The sequence below is a fragment of the Chrysochloris asiatica genome, unplaced genomic scaffold (genome assembly GCF_000296735.1).
Source record: "Chrysochloris asiatica unplaced genomic scaffold, ChrAsi1.0 scaffold00045, whole genome shotgun sequence".
NCBI classification, from domain to species: domain Eukaryota; kingdom Metazoa; phylum Chordata; class Mammalia; order Afrosoricida; family Chrysochloridae; genus Chrysochloris; species Chrysochloris asiatica.
In genome coordinates, this window is record NW_006408563.1 from 15,005,035 (window position 1) to 15,021,163 (window position 16,129).

Below are 16,129 nucleotides of genomic sequence, written 5' to 3' on the forward strand. Positions count from 1 at the left end.
ACATTCAGGCAGTCAGTAAACAAATGAAGAAAAAATGTTCATGATCGTTAGTCATTAGAGAAATGCAAATCAAAACAAGAGTGAAAAAAAAAAAAAAAAAACAAGCATGAAACATATCACCCCCAGCATTAATAGCAAAGTTAAAAAAAAAAAAAAAACCCAGCAAATAACAAATGCTAGTGAAAGTGTGGAGAGGCTGGAACCCTCCTATATTGCAGGTAAGACTGCAAAACAGTTCAACCACTGTGAAAATATGGCACTTCTTCAGAAAGTTGGAAACAGAATGACTGTTTAACCCAGCAATCCCTCTACAATAAATAAGAGTCAGGACAGAAGTAGATATATGCACACCAATGTTCAATGCGGCACTATTCACGATAGCAAAAGATGGAGACAACCTAAATGCCCATCAGTGGAAGAATGGATAAACAAACTTTGGTATATACACACAATGGAATACTATGCAACATTGAAGAATAACAATGAATCTGCTAAACCCCTCATAATGTGGATGAACCTGGAGGACATTATGCAGAGTGAAATTAGTCAATCACAAACAAATACTGTATGATATCACTATTGTAAACACTCAAAAGGTTTTCAAGCTAAACAAAACATTCCTTGATGGTTACCAAGGATTGGAGGAAAGAGAGTAATTCAGTGGCTAGAGGGTAGGCACAATGTTAACTTGGGTGATGGTGAGGGTAATATATGAGAGAAGGGAGGATGGCAAACGAATGATAAAGACACAGGCAGGTATGCACGGGCTAAAGGGGATAGAGATCTACAAGTGTTTTATACACAACCTTGGAACAACTGTGTTCTGGAGGTGGATACATTGACATACACAGGCTGAATGGATATAGGAAGAAGAATGGGAGTATACTCACAAATATATAGGGGTTTGAAAGAGAATACTGGTACATGGGTATTAACCTTTCCTATAAACACAACTATGAATGTGGTGGAGCCTAAGCAGACAAAATGATGAAAACTTCTTAGATAATATCAAACATCTTAAGATATGAATCGCCAAGTCTGGGGGCTCAGAACCATAATCTCAGGAGACACAATGGTCAACTGGCACAACACAGTCCACAAAGACAATGATCTACACCCTACTCTGGTGAGTAGCATATGGGATCTTAAAAGCTAATGAGTGGACAGCTAAGGTGCATTTATTGTCTGTACATGTCGAAGAAGGAAGAGTGATAAAACTTGAAGATGTTTGGAATCAATTAGTCCAATTGCCTAAGGGAATGTGTGAACATCAATCTCTGACTTTGAGACCAGAAGAACTAAAAGATGCCCAGGTACCATTACTAACTACTGCAAAAGAGTTCACATTGGAAAGTCCCAGATAGACTGGCAGAGAATGTAGAACAAAACTCAAAATTTTTTTTTAAAAAATGATGAGGCATAACGGTCAGAAAGAGACAAGAGGAAGCCGAGACTGCTGTCCTCTAACACCCTTCAGTTATAGAAAGGAATTCACCCTTGTAACCCAATTTTCAGCCAATCATTAGATAGTTATATTTGTTGTTAATATGTGCCGTGGAGTCGGTTCCCACTCTTAGAGACCCTCATAGTACAGGGTTTCCGAGGCTGTGTATCTTTACGGGAGCAGAAAGCCTCATCTTTCTCCTGCGGAACAGCTGGTAGTTTCAAACTGCTGACCTTGAGGTTCGCAGCCTGATTTGTAGCCACTATGCTACCAGAGCTCCTTACATAGTTATATAGAGGGGACAAAAACACTTGTGAGGTATTCTCATCATGAAATGATCAATCATTCAAAATCAACAGGGCAGCAATTATCTACGGACAAAGTTGAGAAAGGATGGGAAGATGGGTGGACAATAGGACACACAGAGAGGAAGTGGGATAAATGATATTGTATGAAAGGGATTGCAATCACTGAGGTGAATCAAAGAGTATGATTTGCTGAATATAAAACTGATGATATTCTCTGTACACCTTCATTCAATTAACAGTAAAAAGTTTTTTTTTTTAAAGGGGGGGATCAACTATACACATGGACCTCACTGGATGGAATACACAGGAATCAAATGGATTATATCTGTAGGAGAAACAATGGAGACACTCAATATCATCATCCAAAGCAAGGACAGGGTTAGAATGGAACAGACTATCAACTGCTCATCTGCAAGTATATGCAGAAACTAAAGAAAATTAAAGCAAATCCATAAGAGCCAAAATATGACCTTGAACATAACCTACCTAAATTTAGAGACCATCTCAAAAACAAATTTGATGCACTAGACATTAATGACCGAAGACCAGAAAAGTTGTGGAATGACACTAAGAACAACATACAGGAAGAAATAAAAAGGTCATTAAGACCAAAAGAAGGAAAACATTAAAATGTATGCCAGAATGAAACTTGCTTTCCAGATTTGTTATTGTTGTTCGGTGCCATCAAATCGGTTCCAACCCATAGCGACCATGTATAGGGTGTTTCTGAGGAGCAGCTGGTGATCTTGAACTGCCAACCTTGTAGTTCAAACCGACTTTGCAGTCCAGGACATTAACCCTCAGCGCCACACCAGGACTCCAAAACCAATGAAAGAAACGAGGAAGCAAAAGAGCAGAACAGAATAGTTCAAAGAGTAGCTCCAGAAGACAAAGTCAGTATTATTATGCAATGTGCAAAGACCTAGAGTTAAAAACCAAAAGGCAAGAACATGCTCAGCATTTTTCAAGCTGAAAGAACTGAAGAAAAAATTCAAGCCTTGACTTGAATACTGAAGGATGGCCAAACTTTGTCTCTTATACTTCGGACAGGAGGGACCAGTTGCTGGAGAAGGGTCTCATGTTTGGTAAGGTGGAGGGTCAGAAAATAAGGAAGACCCCCAGCAAGATGGACTGGCAAAGTGGCAGCATCAATGGGCTCAAGTATAGCAACAATTGTGAGGTTGGCCCAGGACCGGGCAGTGTTTCATTCTGTTGTGCATAGGGTCGCTATGAGTAGGTACCGACTTGATGGCAGCTAACAACAACAATGGGCAAAATGTGAATGATGTAGAAAGCATAAAAAGAAGATGGAAGGAACACAGAGTCACTCTACCAAAGTGACAAAAGAAATGGTCTATGTTCAACCATTTTGAGATGTAGCACAAGATCAAGAAACTATGGCAATGAAAGAAGTTCAAGTTGAAGTGAAAACATTGGCAAAAACCAAGATTCCAGGAACTGACAGAATACAAATTGAAATCTTTCAACAAACTGATAAAGCACTGGAGGCGCTCACGTCTCTATACCAAGAAATTGGGAAGGCAGCTACCAGGTCAACCAACTGGAAGAGATGCATATTTGTGCTCACTCCAAACAGAGGTGACCCAATGGAATGAGGAAATCATCAAGCAGTATCATTAATAATCACATTTAAATGTAAAATTTTACAAAAACGGTTCCAACGGTACATCCAATTGGAACTGCCAGAAATTTAAGCTACATTCAGAAAAGGACATGGAACTACGAATATCATTGCTGATATCAAATAGATTCTGGCAAGAAGCAGAGAATACTAGAAAGATGCTTATTTGTGCTTTATTGACTATACAAAGACTTTTGACTGTGTGGATCATGACGAACTATGGATAACATCATGAAGAATGGGTGTTTCTGAACACCTAATTGTGCTCATGAGGAACCTGTACATAACTGCCATAGCAACCCTCTATAGAGTTTCCAAGACTGTAAATCTTCACAGAATCAGATAGTCTCATCTTTCTCCTGTGGAGCAGCTGGTGAGTTTGAACTACTGAGCTGACAGTTAGCAGCCAGTGTTTATCCTAAAGCACCACCAGGGCTTCTTTCTTTAAGCCTTTAAAATCCAGTGTGTATTTTCACTTACAGTACACCTCAATTTGGACTACTCACATTTCAAGTGTCCCATAGTTACATGTGACTCATGACTGTCACAATCAGACAATGTAGCATTAAACCTTTCATTGGTTTCTAGATTTTTCTTTTGAGTTGGGGCAGGAGTTTTGGGTTGTTTTAGATGCTTATAGATAATACAACTTTTGTCACCTACAATCATTATTTGTAGTATTAGCCCGATTTGCTATAATGCCTCTCTTTAGTTGTCAAGGTCATTGAATTGAAGGGGCTGAGTACTCTGCCTCTTCCATTTCAAATCTGGCCAAGTACTTTTAATCAGTAAGAGTAATCTTTTTAGAGTGGCTGGTGAATTTGAACTACTGACCTTGCAGTTCAAACTGTGACCTTTCAGTCCAGTGCATTATCCTACAGCACCACACCAGAACTCCAATGAACCATTGTCTGTTGTTGTTATTAGGGGCTGTCAAGTTGGTTCCAACTCATAGCAACCCTGACAGGGTTACCAAGGAATAGCTGGTGAGTTTGAACCACCGACCTTGTGGTTCAAACTGACCTTGTGTGGTTTAGCACTTTATCCCACACCACCACACCAGGACTCCACTGTTGTTGTTAAGTGCCATTGAGTCAGTTCCGACACACAGCAACCATGAATAGGGTTTCCAAGGAGCAGCTGGTGAGCTTGAACCACCAACCTTGCAATTTAAACTGACTTTGCAGTCCAGCTCATTAACCCACAGCATCACACCAGGATTCCAGGACTCCATTAGAACAAATTAAAACAACAATGAGAGATCATTTCACACCAGCATTGACAGCAAAGTTCACAAAAACACAAAACAACAAATGCTGGTGGGGCTGTAAAATGGTTCCTATACTGGAAAATGGTGTGGCACTGCTTCAAAAAACTGGAACTAGAAGTACCATATGATATAGCAATCCTTCTACTTGGCATATAACCACAAGAAATAAGAGCCATGGCACGAGTAGATATATGCACACTAATGTTCATCGCAACACTATTCACAATAGCAAAAAGATGGAGACAGTCTAAGTGCCCATCAGTGAAAGAATGGATACGTAAACTTTGGTACATATACACTGTGGAATCCTATGCTATGTTGAAGAATAACGATAAATATGCAAAACACCTCATAATATGTATGAAACTGGAGGACATTATGCTGAATAAGCTAAGTCAATCACAAAAGGACAAATATTGTATGAAACAACTATTGTAAAAAGCCAAGAAAAGGTTTCCATGTGTAAAGAAACATTCTTTAATGGTTACCAGGGTGCAAATGAAGGGAGATTAATTCACTGGCTAGATGGTAGACACATGTTAACTCTGGGGACAGGAAAGGCAATACACAAGAAGTCAGAGGACAATATTCAAGAAGAGGGAGGTTGGCAGAAGAATGATGAAGACAGGCACAGCAAGGTATGAATGGGCTAAAGGGAATAGAAGTAAGTAGTGATATATACACAACCTTGGAACAACAGTGTTCTGTTGGTAGATATATGGAGTATATTGGAGTATACCCACAAATATTTAAGCATTTGAAAGAAGATATTAGTACATGGGGATTTACCTTTCTTACAAGCAGAAGTATGAATAAGGTGGAGTAAGCAGTGGGCAAAATGATGAAAACTTCTTATAGATTATCAAACATCTTAAGGTAATGAGTTTCTGGGCATAGGGGTCAGAACTATAGTTTCAGAGGACACCATGGTCAATTGGCATAACACAGTCCACAAAAATAATATTCTACATTCTACTTCAGTGAGTACCATCTGGGATCTTAAAAGCTCATGAACGGCCATCTAAAGTGCAGCTAGTGGAATCTCCATGTTTGGAATCATTTAGTTCAATGGACTAATTGAACATGCAAGCATCAGTCTCCATGACTCTGAGATCAAAAGAAATAGATGCTGGCCAGCTACCACTACCAACTGCCCTGAAAAGGATCACATTATAAGGTCTCAGGTAGAGTGGTAGAAAATGTTGAAAAAAACTGAAAATTATATTTTAAACAAGACCAGGCTTGGGAGAGAAAGGAATAGCCAGAAATATCACAATAGAAAATTTGTAAGTCTGTCTTCTGCCTATAACTGATTAGAACACCTAAAATTGGGCTACAACATGCCTAGTGAAGGAGGCTTCCTGTGGAGCCTCTGCATTACATAAGACCATAGGTGGAATCCTGAACCGTATCCAGAATCTTCTGAAGTGGGAAATTTCCACTTGAAAGGAGAAGCAGACCAGCCTGGAGCAGCTAGAAGAACAGAAGATACTTCTTGAAAGAAAGACCAACAGGAAAAATACAAAACAATATAGGCAGTCCAACTGACCACTACAAGAACAAGGAAGTTGCTCGCCCAGAAGACATCAAGACAAATGGTCGGGTCCCCTCAGGGCAAATCCCCTTTCAAAACTAAGATTCAATGGGAATACATGCTCTGATTGGTGAACACATTCGTCACCGATAAGGGAAAGTGAGGGAAAAACAGTAATGAAGCTGTAAGCTAAGCCCTACAGCATTCAATAGACTCCTGTAAACCCAGGTGGAACTGGCTGACCCGCAGTGTGGCAAGACCTGGGGACTCTTGGGCCCAGAGTCAGTGACAGCCACAGAGGACTAGAGTGGAGAATGAAACGTCCAGCTGATAAGAAGAGAGGACATATGCATAAACACACCCACTCTTGCAGATAATACCCACCTGACCTGGCTTCAATGACTGGATGATCAGAGCTCAACTAGAAGAAGAAAGAGGAAAAAAAATCTGATACAATTTGATGAACTTGACCTATACCTATGAATGCAGTAGCTCAAAAGAGGGAACAATCTTTACAGCAGGATCATTCCCACCCCCTTCATACACAGAGTAGACAGGGATGGGGGCAACTTGGATACTGGCTACCCAAAATGGGGGTAGCTACAAAGGAGAGAAGTGACTGGCTTACAAGCTTTCAAGAGGAAGCCTAGATCCAGAGGGCATGGAGGAAGATAGAATCTCCACTGAGTAGTATCCAATCTGTCTGGGCTGGGCTGATGAAAGGAGATGTGGATAGGTCTCTTGTGACACAATAGTGAATAATTGTTATCAGGACTGAGTGTGAGGGTTGGAAATGTAAAGGTGGACGTTTTATAGCAAAAGGAGGTAAGTGAATGACTTTGCAGTATAGGAGCATAAGTCCCTGGGACCATCAAGGGAGAAGAGCGGAGAGAAGGACCCTACCCAGAGAAGCAGTTGATGCCAGAGATGGAGGAAGAGATGATGACGTGGAGAGATGGAGCTAACTAGGCCCAAAGAGGGAGAGGGGCTGTGTGCTGACGACCAAAGGGCAGGCTTGCAGGGTACACCCTTTGGTTGGTTGATGATGCATGGAGGGGACTGTAACCATGGCAAAGAAACGATTATACAATAGGATGAATGTAAAGCTAATGTTCTCCCATGTAAACTATCACATAATTCATAATAAAAACTTAAAAAAAAAAAACCAGAGTGTGTAGGGGGAGATAGAATTCCACCTGAACAGTTTTCATTTTGTCTACATGGGTCTGGTAAAAAGAGATGAGTGTAAGACTCTGATGATTTCATAGTGAGTAATTGTTATCATGACTAATTGCAACTGTTACAATTGTAAACGTAGAAGTTTTGTAACAAAATGGAGGAATAGTTAATCTTATAGTCCAGAAACAGAGTACCTTAGGGCCATCAAGGGAGAAGAGCACAAGTGGAATGCAGGACCTTATCCAGAGAAGCAGCAACTCCACAGGTGGAGGAAGAGATGGGGACATGGAGAGAGGGAGCGCTGAGGACTCTAGATTCATGAAAAGAGAGGGACAGAGAGCTGGCAGCCAGGAGGCAGACTAGCAGAATGTGCCCTTTGGTGGTGTAAATTATTATATATGCCTGAGTATTTAAAAAAAAACTAAAAGGAATAGAGAGAATTACTGGAAATACTGTAATTTCTGATGGTACATGGAGAGGATTATAATCATTGTAATGAAACAAAGAAGATAACTTGTTGAATGTAAAACTAATGATCTGCCCTGTAAACTTTCACTCAATTCACAATAAAAACTTTAAAATTAAAAAAAAAAAAAAAAAAAGATGACTACAGGAGATATTTTTGGTTTAAGGTTTCAATATTACCTCAGGGCAATAGTTTCAGGGGTTTATTCACCTTTCATGGATCCAGAAAGTCTAGAGCCCATGAGAATTTGAAATTCTATTCCACATCTTAAGTGGCTCTGGTAGCGTTGTTGTTGTTGTTGTCAGGTGCCATCGAATCGGAACCGACTCATAGTGACACCATGCACAGCAGAACGAAACAATGTCCGATCCTGGGCCAACCTCATTACCAATGCCACACTTGACGCCATCAATGATGCCACCTGGCTGATCCATCTTGTTGGGGGTCTTCCTCTTTTTCTCTGGTAGCATAGTGGTTACTAATCGGGCTGCTAACCTCAAGGTCAGCAGCTTGAAACTATCAGCTGTTCTGCGGGTGAAAGATGAGGCTTTCTGCTCCCATAAAGATTTGCAGCCTCAGAAACCCTATGCAGGGAGGGCCACTATGAGTCGAAACCCACTCCATGGTATTTAACAACATTCGGCATTTTGCCCTTTTTGATCAGGATTCTTCTACAGAATCTTTGATCAAAATGCTCAGTACTGGTAACTGAGCATTATCTAGTGCCTCTGGCCTCAGGCAAAGAAGGCAGATGTATATGGAGGCAATTAGCCTCACCTCCCATTCCTAAAATCTCCTTTTGTTGCTCCAACAGAATACAGACTAATTGCTGCACCATTGATGGCTGCTTGCAAGCTTTTAAGACCCCAGGCACTACATGCTGAACTAGGAGGTAAAACAGAAGCACTAAATATGTTATTAGGCCAATTAACTAGGATGTCCCATTCAAACAAATCCTACTGGGTATTTGGCTGTGTATACTATCCTCATTATGACTTAATAATAATGAAACTTTTTAAAGGTGGATTGAGAATGGCAGTATAAATAAGTCTCATATTACAACAGAAACTGAATAACATCTTCACTCTAAAGTAAAAATGAAGTACCATATTGAAATTTGTCACAGAAAACCAGTCTTCTCCATTCAGTTTCCTAACTGCAACTGTTACATAACTCATTGTATTATTTAGCCAAGTTCAGAAAATTATCAATGAAACTGGTATGTGGGTTTTCCTAGATATAACTTGATATAATACAAACTCAATAATGCTTCAATTTATTATTATGAAAGAAGTCTAACATCCTGAATAAAACAATCTACCAAATTAATACTATTCACTTAGAAAGGGCCAAAAAAATCTTTATTATGAATAATTTACTCTTTTTCAAACAAAAGAACACCAGATATCAACTTTGTAACTAGAGTGTCACTTGTCTTTAAGCCTTAGTTATGTCAATATAATTAATGGCTGTTTGAAGACCTACAATTCTACAAAACAAGTCAAGTATTTTCAATGAAACAATGTCAAGTTAAAGGGAACTACTCCAGATTGAAAGAGTACGCAGATTAAATAAATTTTACAATGTAAAGAACATTTTTGAAACAACTAAGGAAAAGTGAATATATATGGGGGTAATATATAATATAAAGGAATCATTTAAAAGATGAAAAACTATTCTATAAACAATTGCTTCCACACGTAGTGGTATGGATCGGGCTGTGAACCACAAGGTCTGCAGTTCGAAATTACCAGCTGTTCCACGGGAGAAATATGAGGCTTTCTGCTCCCGTAAAGATTTACAGCCTCGGATACCCTGTTCAGGGTTGCTATGTGTCGGAATCACACACAACATGGCACACAACAACAACAACAATGCTTTCACAGTAACAAAAAAGTAAATGAAGCAACAAACAACATGTGTAAGTTCTTCAATGTAGAACCAACATGGAGAGGAAAATAATTATGGTGGATTTCAATAAAAAGGTTAAGAAATACTCATGAACTATGGAGGAAGACATTGGATGTGAAACTGAAAAGCTGAAAAGTAAACATCTCTACTTAACAGATTAAGGATCAATTAGTAATCACCAATAGTTCTTCCTAGGAAAAAAGAAAATACATAGGGTATGGTAATTTCATTATTCATTTTATTTATTCTATTGTTTCATAAATCCTCACCTCTTTTGGAGTTTTATGAGCTGCACAAAGAAAAATCCATTGTTCAGTTGCTGTCATCTGAGTGCATGTATCTGGATGGCACTCACTCTGTTAAAAAGAATTATGCTTCTTAATATGTAAATAATAATGAAAAAGTTTGTCATTGGATTACTAAATATCCATGTGAAATTGTAAAAGAAAATTAGATATTTTAGTTAAGCTCTATAGGACATTAAATCACAAAAACAAAAATAACAGAACTTTCAATTATAACTTTAATTTAAACAAAATATTACCTGAAGTTTGACAGCAAGGCCATTTAGCTCAAGACAGAACTGCCTAAAAATGCAAACACATAAATTAAAAATTGTGTCTATTTTTCAGTCATTTTTAGACTATGACTATAAAAAGAGAAGTCCATCAGTATTATTCTCCTTCCTTTCTCATCGCCATTGACAAAACCCCTTAAACTGACATGAACATTTGTTCTAAAGAGTTACAGATTCAAAACACAAAAACCATCAAACCTAATAATATCTAAAACCCAGATTCCATGAATTGATAACTCTAACCCATGGTTTTTCAGAGGAGTAATTTGGAAATATTCAACAAGATCCTTAGGAAGTGAATAGTCATTAATTAAATCATTCTTCTATGAATGCATCACTTATCATCAACTTTCTCAAAGGAAAAACTTCAGAACTCCTTCAGAATTACAATCAGTCTTTGTTTACCAAAGTGAAGAGTTAAAAGTTCACAACAGTTCATAGCTAAATAATCATATCCCAAGTCTCAGCTAGGACCTAGAGGTGATCTTCTGCTACTAGTTGCCACCTGGTTGATTCTAACTAACGGCAACCACATGTGTGCAGAGCAGAACTGCTCCAGAGAGTTTTCAAGGCTGTGACCTTTCAGAAACAGATCAGCAGGCCTATCTTCAAAGGTGCCTCAGTTTGTCAACCTTTTGATTAGCAGTAGAGAGTTTAACCAATTGTGCCACCCAAGATTTCCTAGAGGTGATCCTCTATAGAAAAATAGTTGTTCATGAGTGGAAAATTGGAAATAACGCACTCACACTCAACAGCAAAGATTAAGAAAAACCATGTGAAAAAAGACAAGTAAGGCCAAAATCTATAAACACAGAAAGGTACAGAGACCAAATCCTTAATCAGTGTCCAAGTAACCAACCAGCTCTGAAACAAGTGACAATGCATTATAACTTGATTTGGAAACAACCAGTAGATAACTAAGTTGAGAACCTTCCGACATTGAAATCCCAAGAGCTATAAAATTTGACTTTGGGGTCTGTAATTACATAATATTTGATTCATAATCATAAGTAAATGTAGTGGTTAACTGCCATGGACTGTATAGGGTTTCCAAAGCTGTAAGTCTTGGTGGGAACAGAACACCTCATCTTTCTCCAACGGAAACTGCTGTTAGGCTCGAACTGCTAACCTGTAGTTCACAGTCCAAAGCTTATCCTAGAGAGCCACCGCACTCTATGGAGTAGAGTATCCTCAGTAATACTAAAGGTTATTTTTACTAGACCTACTACTACTGTTTTGACATATCATATGCACCTACCTTAAATGTTCATACTTCCATACACCTTCATCTTGGCCTTCAGGTGGTTCAAGAATTTTGTCGATATTGGAGCAATCTGCCCTTATGTTTTGTTGAATATACTATTAGAAAAAGAATTTCTTATGGTTATAATAATTTTAAATTATCCTAGATGGTAAACTTTACATTAAATATATATATACACACATACAATTTTTGAATACATAACCATTCTTCTATTTCAACTAAATAGGACACAAAGAATAGAATCATAATCAGTAACTGAAAAGAAAGGAGGTAACCCCTACCTATTCTTCAACAATTCAACTTCTCTAGGGCAAGATCTACTACATACATGCACACATGTATTATCAGGGTTAGAACTGGGATCAAAATTATAACCCATAAATTTAATATAAACATAAATTACAGATAATGTAACTATAACTGTGGTAGATATTGTATGATTCCATGTACCAAATGTAAAAAATGAGCAAATTCATCAAGACAAAAAGATGAGTAGTGGTTTTGAGCTGAGGGGAAAGGCAGGGAAGGATGGAGAAGTCTGTTATAAAGTATACAGAATTTCTTCCAAAGGGGACAAAAACGTTCTATAATTAAGACTGCCATGATGGTTGCACAACTCTATGAATATACTAAAAATTATTAAATTGTACACTTTAAATAGGTGAACTGTATAGCATGTGAATTGTAACCAAATGATTGGTAGAAAACAAAATTTAAAAATAGAAGAGTAATTTTCAATAAAAGAAAACATTTAACATAGAATTTTACATTTTGCTGTCTTTATTCAATCTAGGATTTATATATTGTGAAATGTGAATAGGCTAGATTAAAGCAATTAATTATAGAAACTTAACTAACTGCAGGTTCTTCTTGAATCACTATATCTTGTCTATTCCCAACAGCCATTCTTGAATATCACTCTCATGTCAAATCTTTAGCTTAACTATTAAAGGTGTCTGTCTTGAACACTGAGCACTTTTAAGAGCTAACTATATGTGGCTACCTAAAATGAGGGGGCAATAAAGGCACGAAGTGACTGGCTTACAAATTTTCAAAAGGGAGTTTAGCTTAATAATATGCGGAGGATGGTAGAGACCCCACTGAATAGTTTTCCTATTGTCTAGACGGGTCTGGTGAAAAAGAGTCTTATAATTGTTATCATGACTAATTGTGACAGTCACAACTGTAAAGGTAGAAGTTTTGTAACAAAAATGGGAGAGTAGTTAATCTTACAGTCCAGACAGAGGACCCTAGGATCATCAAGACAGAAGAGCACAAGCAGAATGCAGGACCTTACCCAAAGAAGCAGTGGCACCAGAGATGGAGACAGATGAGGACATGGAGAGAGGGAGTAGCTGAGGACTCTGGACTCATGGAAAGAGAGGGACTGAGTGCTGGCGGCCAGAAGGCAGGCTTGCAGAATGTGCCATTTGGTTGTTTAAATTATATATATTCCTGACTGTTTTTGTAAACACCCCTCTCCCCCAAAAAGAAAAAAAAAAAAAAAAGGAATGGAAGCAAATACTGTTGAATGATGATGCACGGAGACTGTAATCATTGTAATGAAACGATGGTGTAAAGCTGATGTTCTCCCATGTAAACTATGACCCAGATCACAATAAAAACTTTAAAAAAAAAAAAAAAAGATCTATTTGTAATCAAAGTAACAGCAGCATTTTTTAAAACTTTTTATTGTGAATTGAGTGAACGTTTCCAGACAAGCTCATCAGTTTTACACTCAACAAATCATAACTTCATCTCAATGATTGTAATCCCCTCCATGCAACAACAGCTGTCCCACTTTCTCCCTGTAGTAACCCATTGTACAAATATCCTTTCACACTCACGTATTTGTGGGATATATATATTCCACACTTCCTCCTATACCCATTCAGCGTGTGTCTCTGTCCATGTATCTACAAACAGAACACTGTTGGTGGTGGTTATGTGTCGTGGAATCGGTCCCAACTCATAGCAACCCTGTACAGGGTTTCCAAGGCTGTAAATCTTTACGAGAGCAGGAAGCCTCATCTTTCTCCCGTTGAACAGCTAATAGTTTCAAACTGCTGACCTTGATGTTTGCAGCCCAATTTAAAACCACCACGCTACCAGAACACTGTTAGTCCAAATTATATAACACCATTTAGCTCTATCCCTTTCAGCTCTTACATACTTTCCTGTGTCTTTAACTATCTTCATCATTTTTCTGCCAACCTCCCTCTTCTTGTATACGGCCTTTCCCTTCTTGCATATTGCCCTCCCCATCACCCGAGTTAACATGCATCTACTGTGTGGTGTTACAGGTTAGTGCGCTGGACTGCAGTCAGTTTGAACCGCAGGGTCAAAGGTTCAATCAAGCTCATCAGCTGTTCCTTAGAAACCCTATACAGAGTTGCTATGGGTCAGAACCAACTCAATGACACTTAGCAACAATAACTCTCCCACCCCTGATAACCATCAGAGAATATTTCTTTTAGTATGAAAATCTTTTCTTAAGATTTTACCATAGTGGTCTCATACAATATTTTTCCTTTTGTGACTTATTTCACTCAAGCAATAATGTCCTCCAGGTTCATCTATGTTACGAGGTATTTAGCAGACTGATTATTATTCTTCAATTGTACATAGTATTCCATTGTGTATAAGTACCATAGTTTGCTTATCCACTCTTTCATTGGCATTTAAGTTGTCTTCTTTTTGTGACTGTGAATAGTATTATGATGAACATCGGTGTACATATATCTACTCATGTCCTGGTTTTTATTTCTTAGGTGGGTCCCAGTCTCTCCACACCCTCACCAACATTCGTTCTTTTCTGTTTTTTTGAACTTTGCTATTAATGTTGGTATGAGATGATATCTTGTTGTTACTCTGATTTGCATTTCTAATGGACTTCTGGTGTGGCACTGTAGATCTGCACTAGACTGTAAACCACAAAGTTAGCAGTTCAAACCCATCAGCTGCTCCTCAGAAACCCTATACAGGGTCACTAAGAGTCGGACCAGCACTTAACAACACAGGCTAAAGATCCTGAACATTCTTCATATGTCTGTTGGCTGTCTGAATGTCTTCTTTGGTGAAGTGTCTGTTCACATCCTGTGCCCATTTTTAAATTGTGTTGGTTATCTTTTTCTTATAGAGATATTATAGTTTTCTACAAATTCTAGAGATGAGATTAGACCTAGTCTGATATAAAGTTGCAAAAACTTTTTTCCCAGTTGTTGGCTTCCTTTTTATTCTTTTGGTGAACTCTTCTGCGGCACGTAAGTGTCTAAATTTTAGGAGGTCCTAGTCATCTAGTTTTGTCTTCTGCTATTTGTGGTGTTTTTAGTAACATTTGATAGTGTATTTATGCCATGTAATAGAAGCCCTGTTTGTCCCTATTTTTTCAGTGATGATCTTTATAGTTCTAGGTAGGTCTTTAATCCATGTTGAGTATATTTTTGTAAACAGTGTGAGATATGGGTTCTGTTTCATTCTTCTACAAATGGATTTCCAGTTTTCCCTGCACCATTTGTTGAAGAGATTATCTCTTTCCTATTTAACAGGTTTTCACTCTTTGTCAAAGACCAGCTCACTATGTATGGATGGATTTACTGATAATAGCATTTTAAAGATTAGACAGGAAACTTAGGGGGCAGTGAGTTATGTTAACAGAAGAGGAACAATTTGGAAAAGCAAGATGATAATGGTTACACAAGTTGAAGAATGTTGCCAATGACACGGAATTGTACCTGTAGAGACTGTTGAATTGATGTGTTTTGCTATTTATGTTCTCAATAACAAGTCGACGCAAAAGCTTTTAATGAGTTCCTAATTCCTATCTAAACCACTGTCCCTGATTTTCTGATCCCGCTCTAATGTTTCAAAGCACTTTCCAAGTTTTGCAGGGGATTGATTCTCCTTAAGCAGATCCAACTAAATTTTGAACGTTTTCGGGGACCAGGTTAAATCTCACACTATTTGCGAAGAACTGAAATTCTAAAACAGTTAACCATGTTCATGGGAACCAATTTACAGATCAAGAGATAGTTGTTAGTACAGAACAAGAGGATACTGTGTGACTTAAAATCTGGAAAGATGTGTACCAGGGTTGTATCCTTTCACCATATTTGTTCAATCTGTATGCTGAGCAAATAATCAAAGAAGAACACGGCATCAGGATTGGAGAAAGAGTCATAAACAACCTGTGATATGCAGCTGACCTTGCCTGCTGGAAAAGAGGACATGACGCACTTACTGATGAAGATCAAAGACCTACAATATAACTTACATCTCAATATAAAGAAAACAAAAATCCTCATAACTGAACCAATAAACAACATCACAATGAAAGGAGAAAAGATTGCAGTTATCAAGGATTTCATTTTACTTGGATCCACAAATCAATACCCATGTAAATAACAGTCAAGAAATCAAACAACATTCTGCACTGGTCAAATCTGCTGCAAAAGATTTAAAGTGCTAAAAAGAAAAGATGTAACTTTGAGGACTAAGTGTACCTGACCTAAGCCATGTCATTAAGGTACTATCA

The 16,129-nt window shown here is 38.2% G+C and overlaps 1 protein-coding gene across 2 annotated transcripts in view; it reads right to left on the bottom strand.

Moving 5' to 3' along the window:
- The window catches only part of MOB4 (MOB family member 4, phocein), a 38,052-nt gene that overhangs the window by 14,238 nt on the left and 7,685 nt on the right, over positions 1–16,129 (bottom strand). For both annotated transcript variants that reach the window (XM_006862008.1, XM_006862007.1), the window contains 3 exons: positions 11,590–11,690; positions 10,299–10,341; positions 10,024–10,110 (listed from right to left, as the gene is read on the bottom strand). In XM_006862008.1, the coding sequence (XP_006862070.1) occupies positions 10,024–10,110; positions 10,299–10,341; positions 11,590–11,690 (231 nt within the window). The remainder of the gene's footprint in view (positions 1–10,023; positions 10,111–10,298; positions 10,342–11,589; positions 11,691–16,129) is intronic.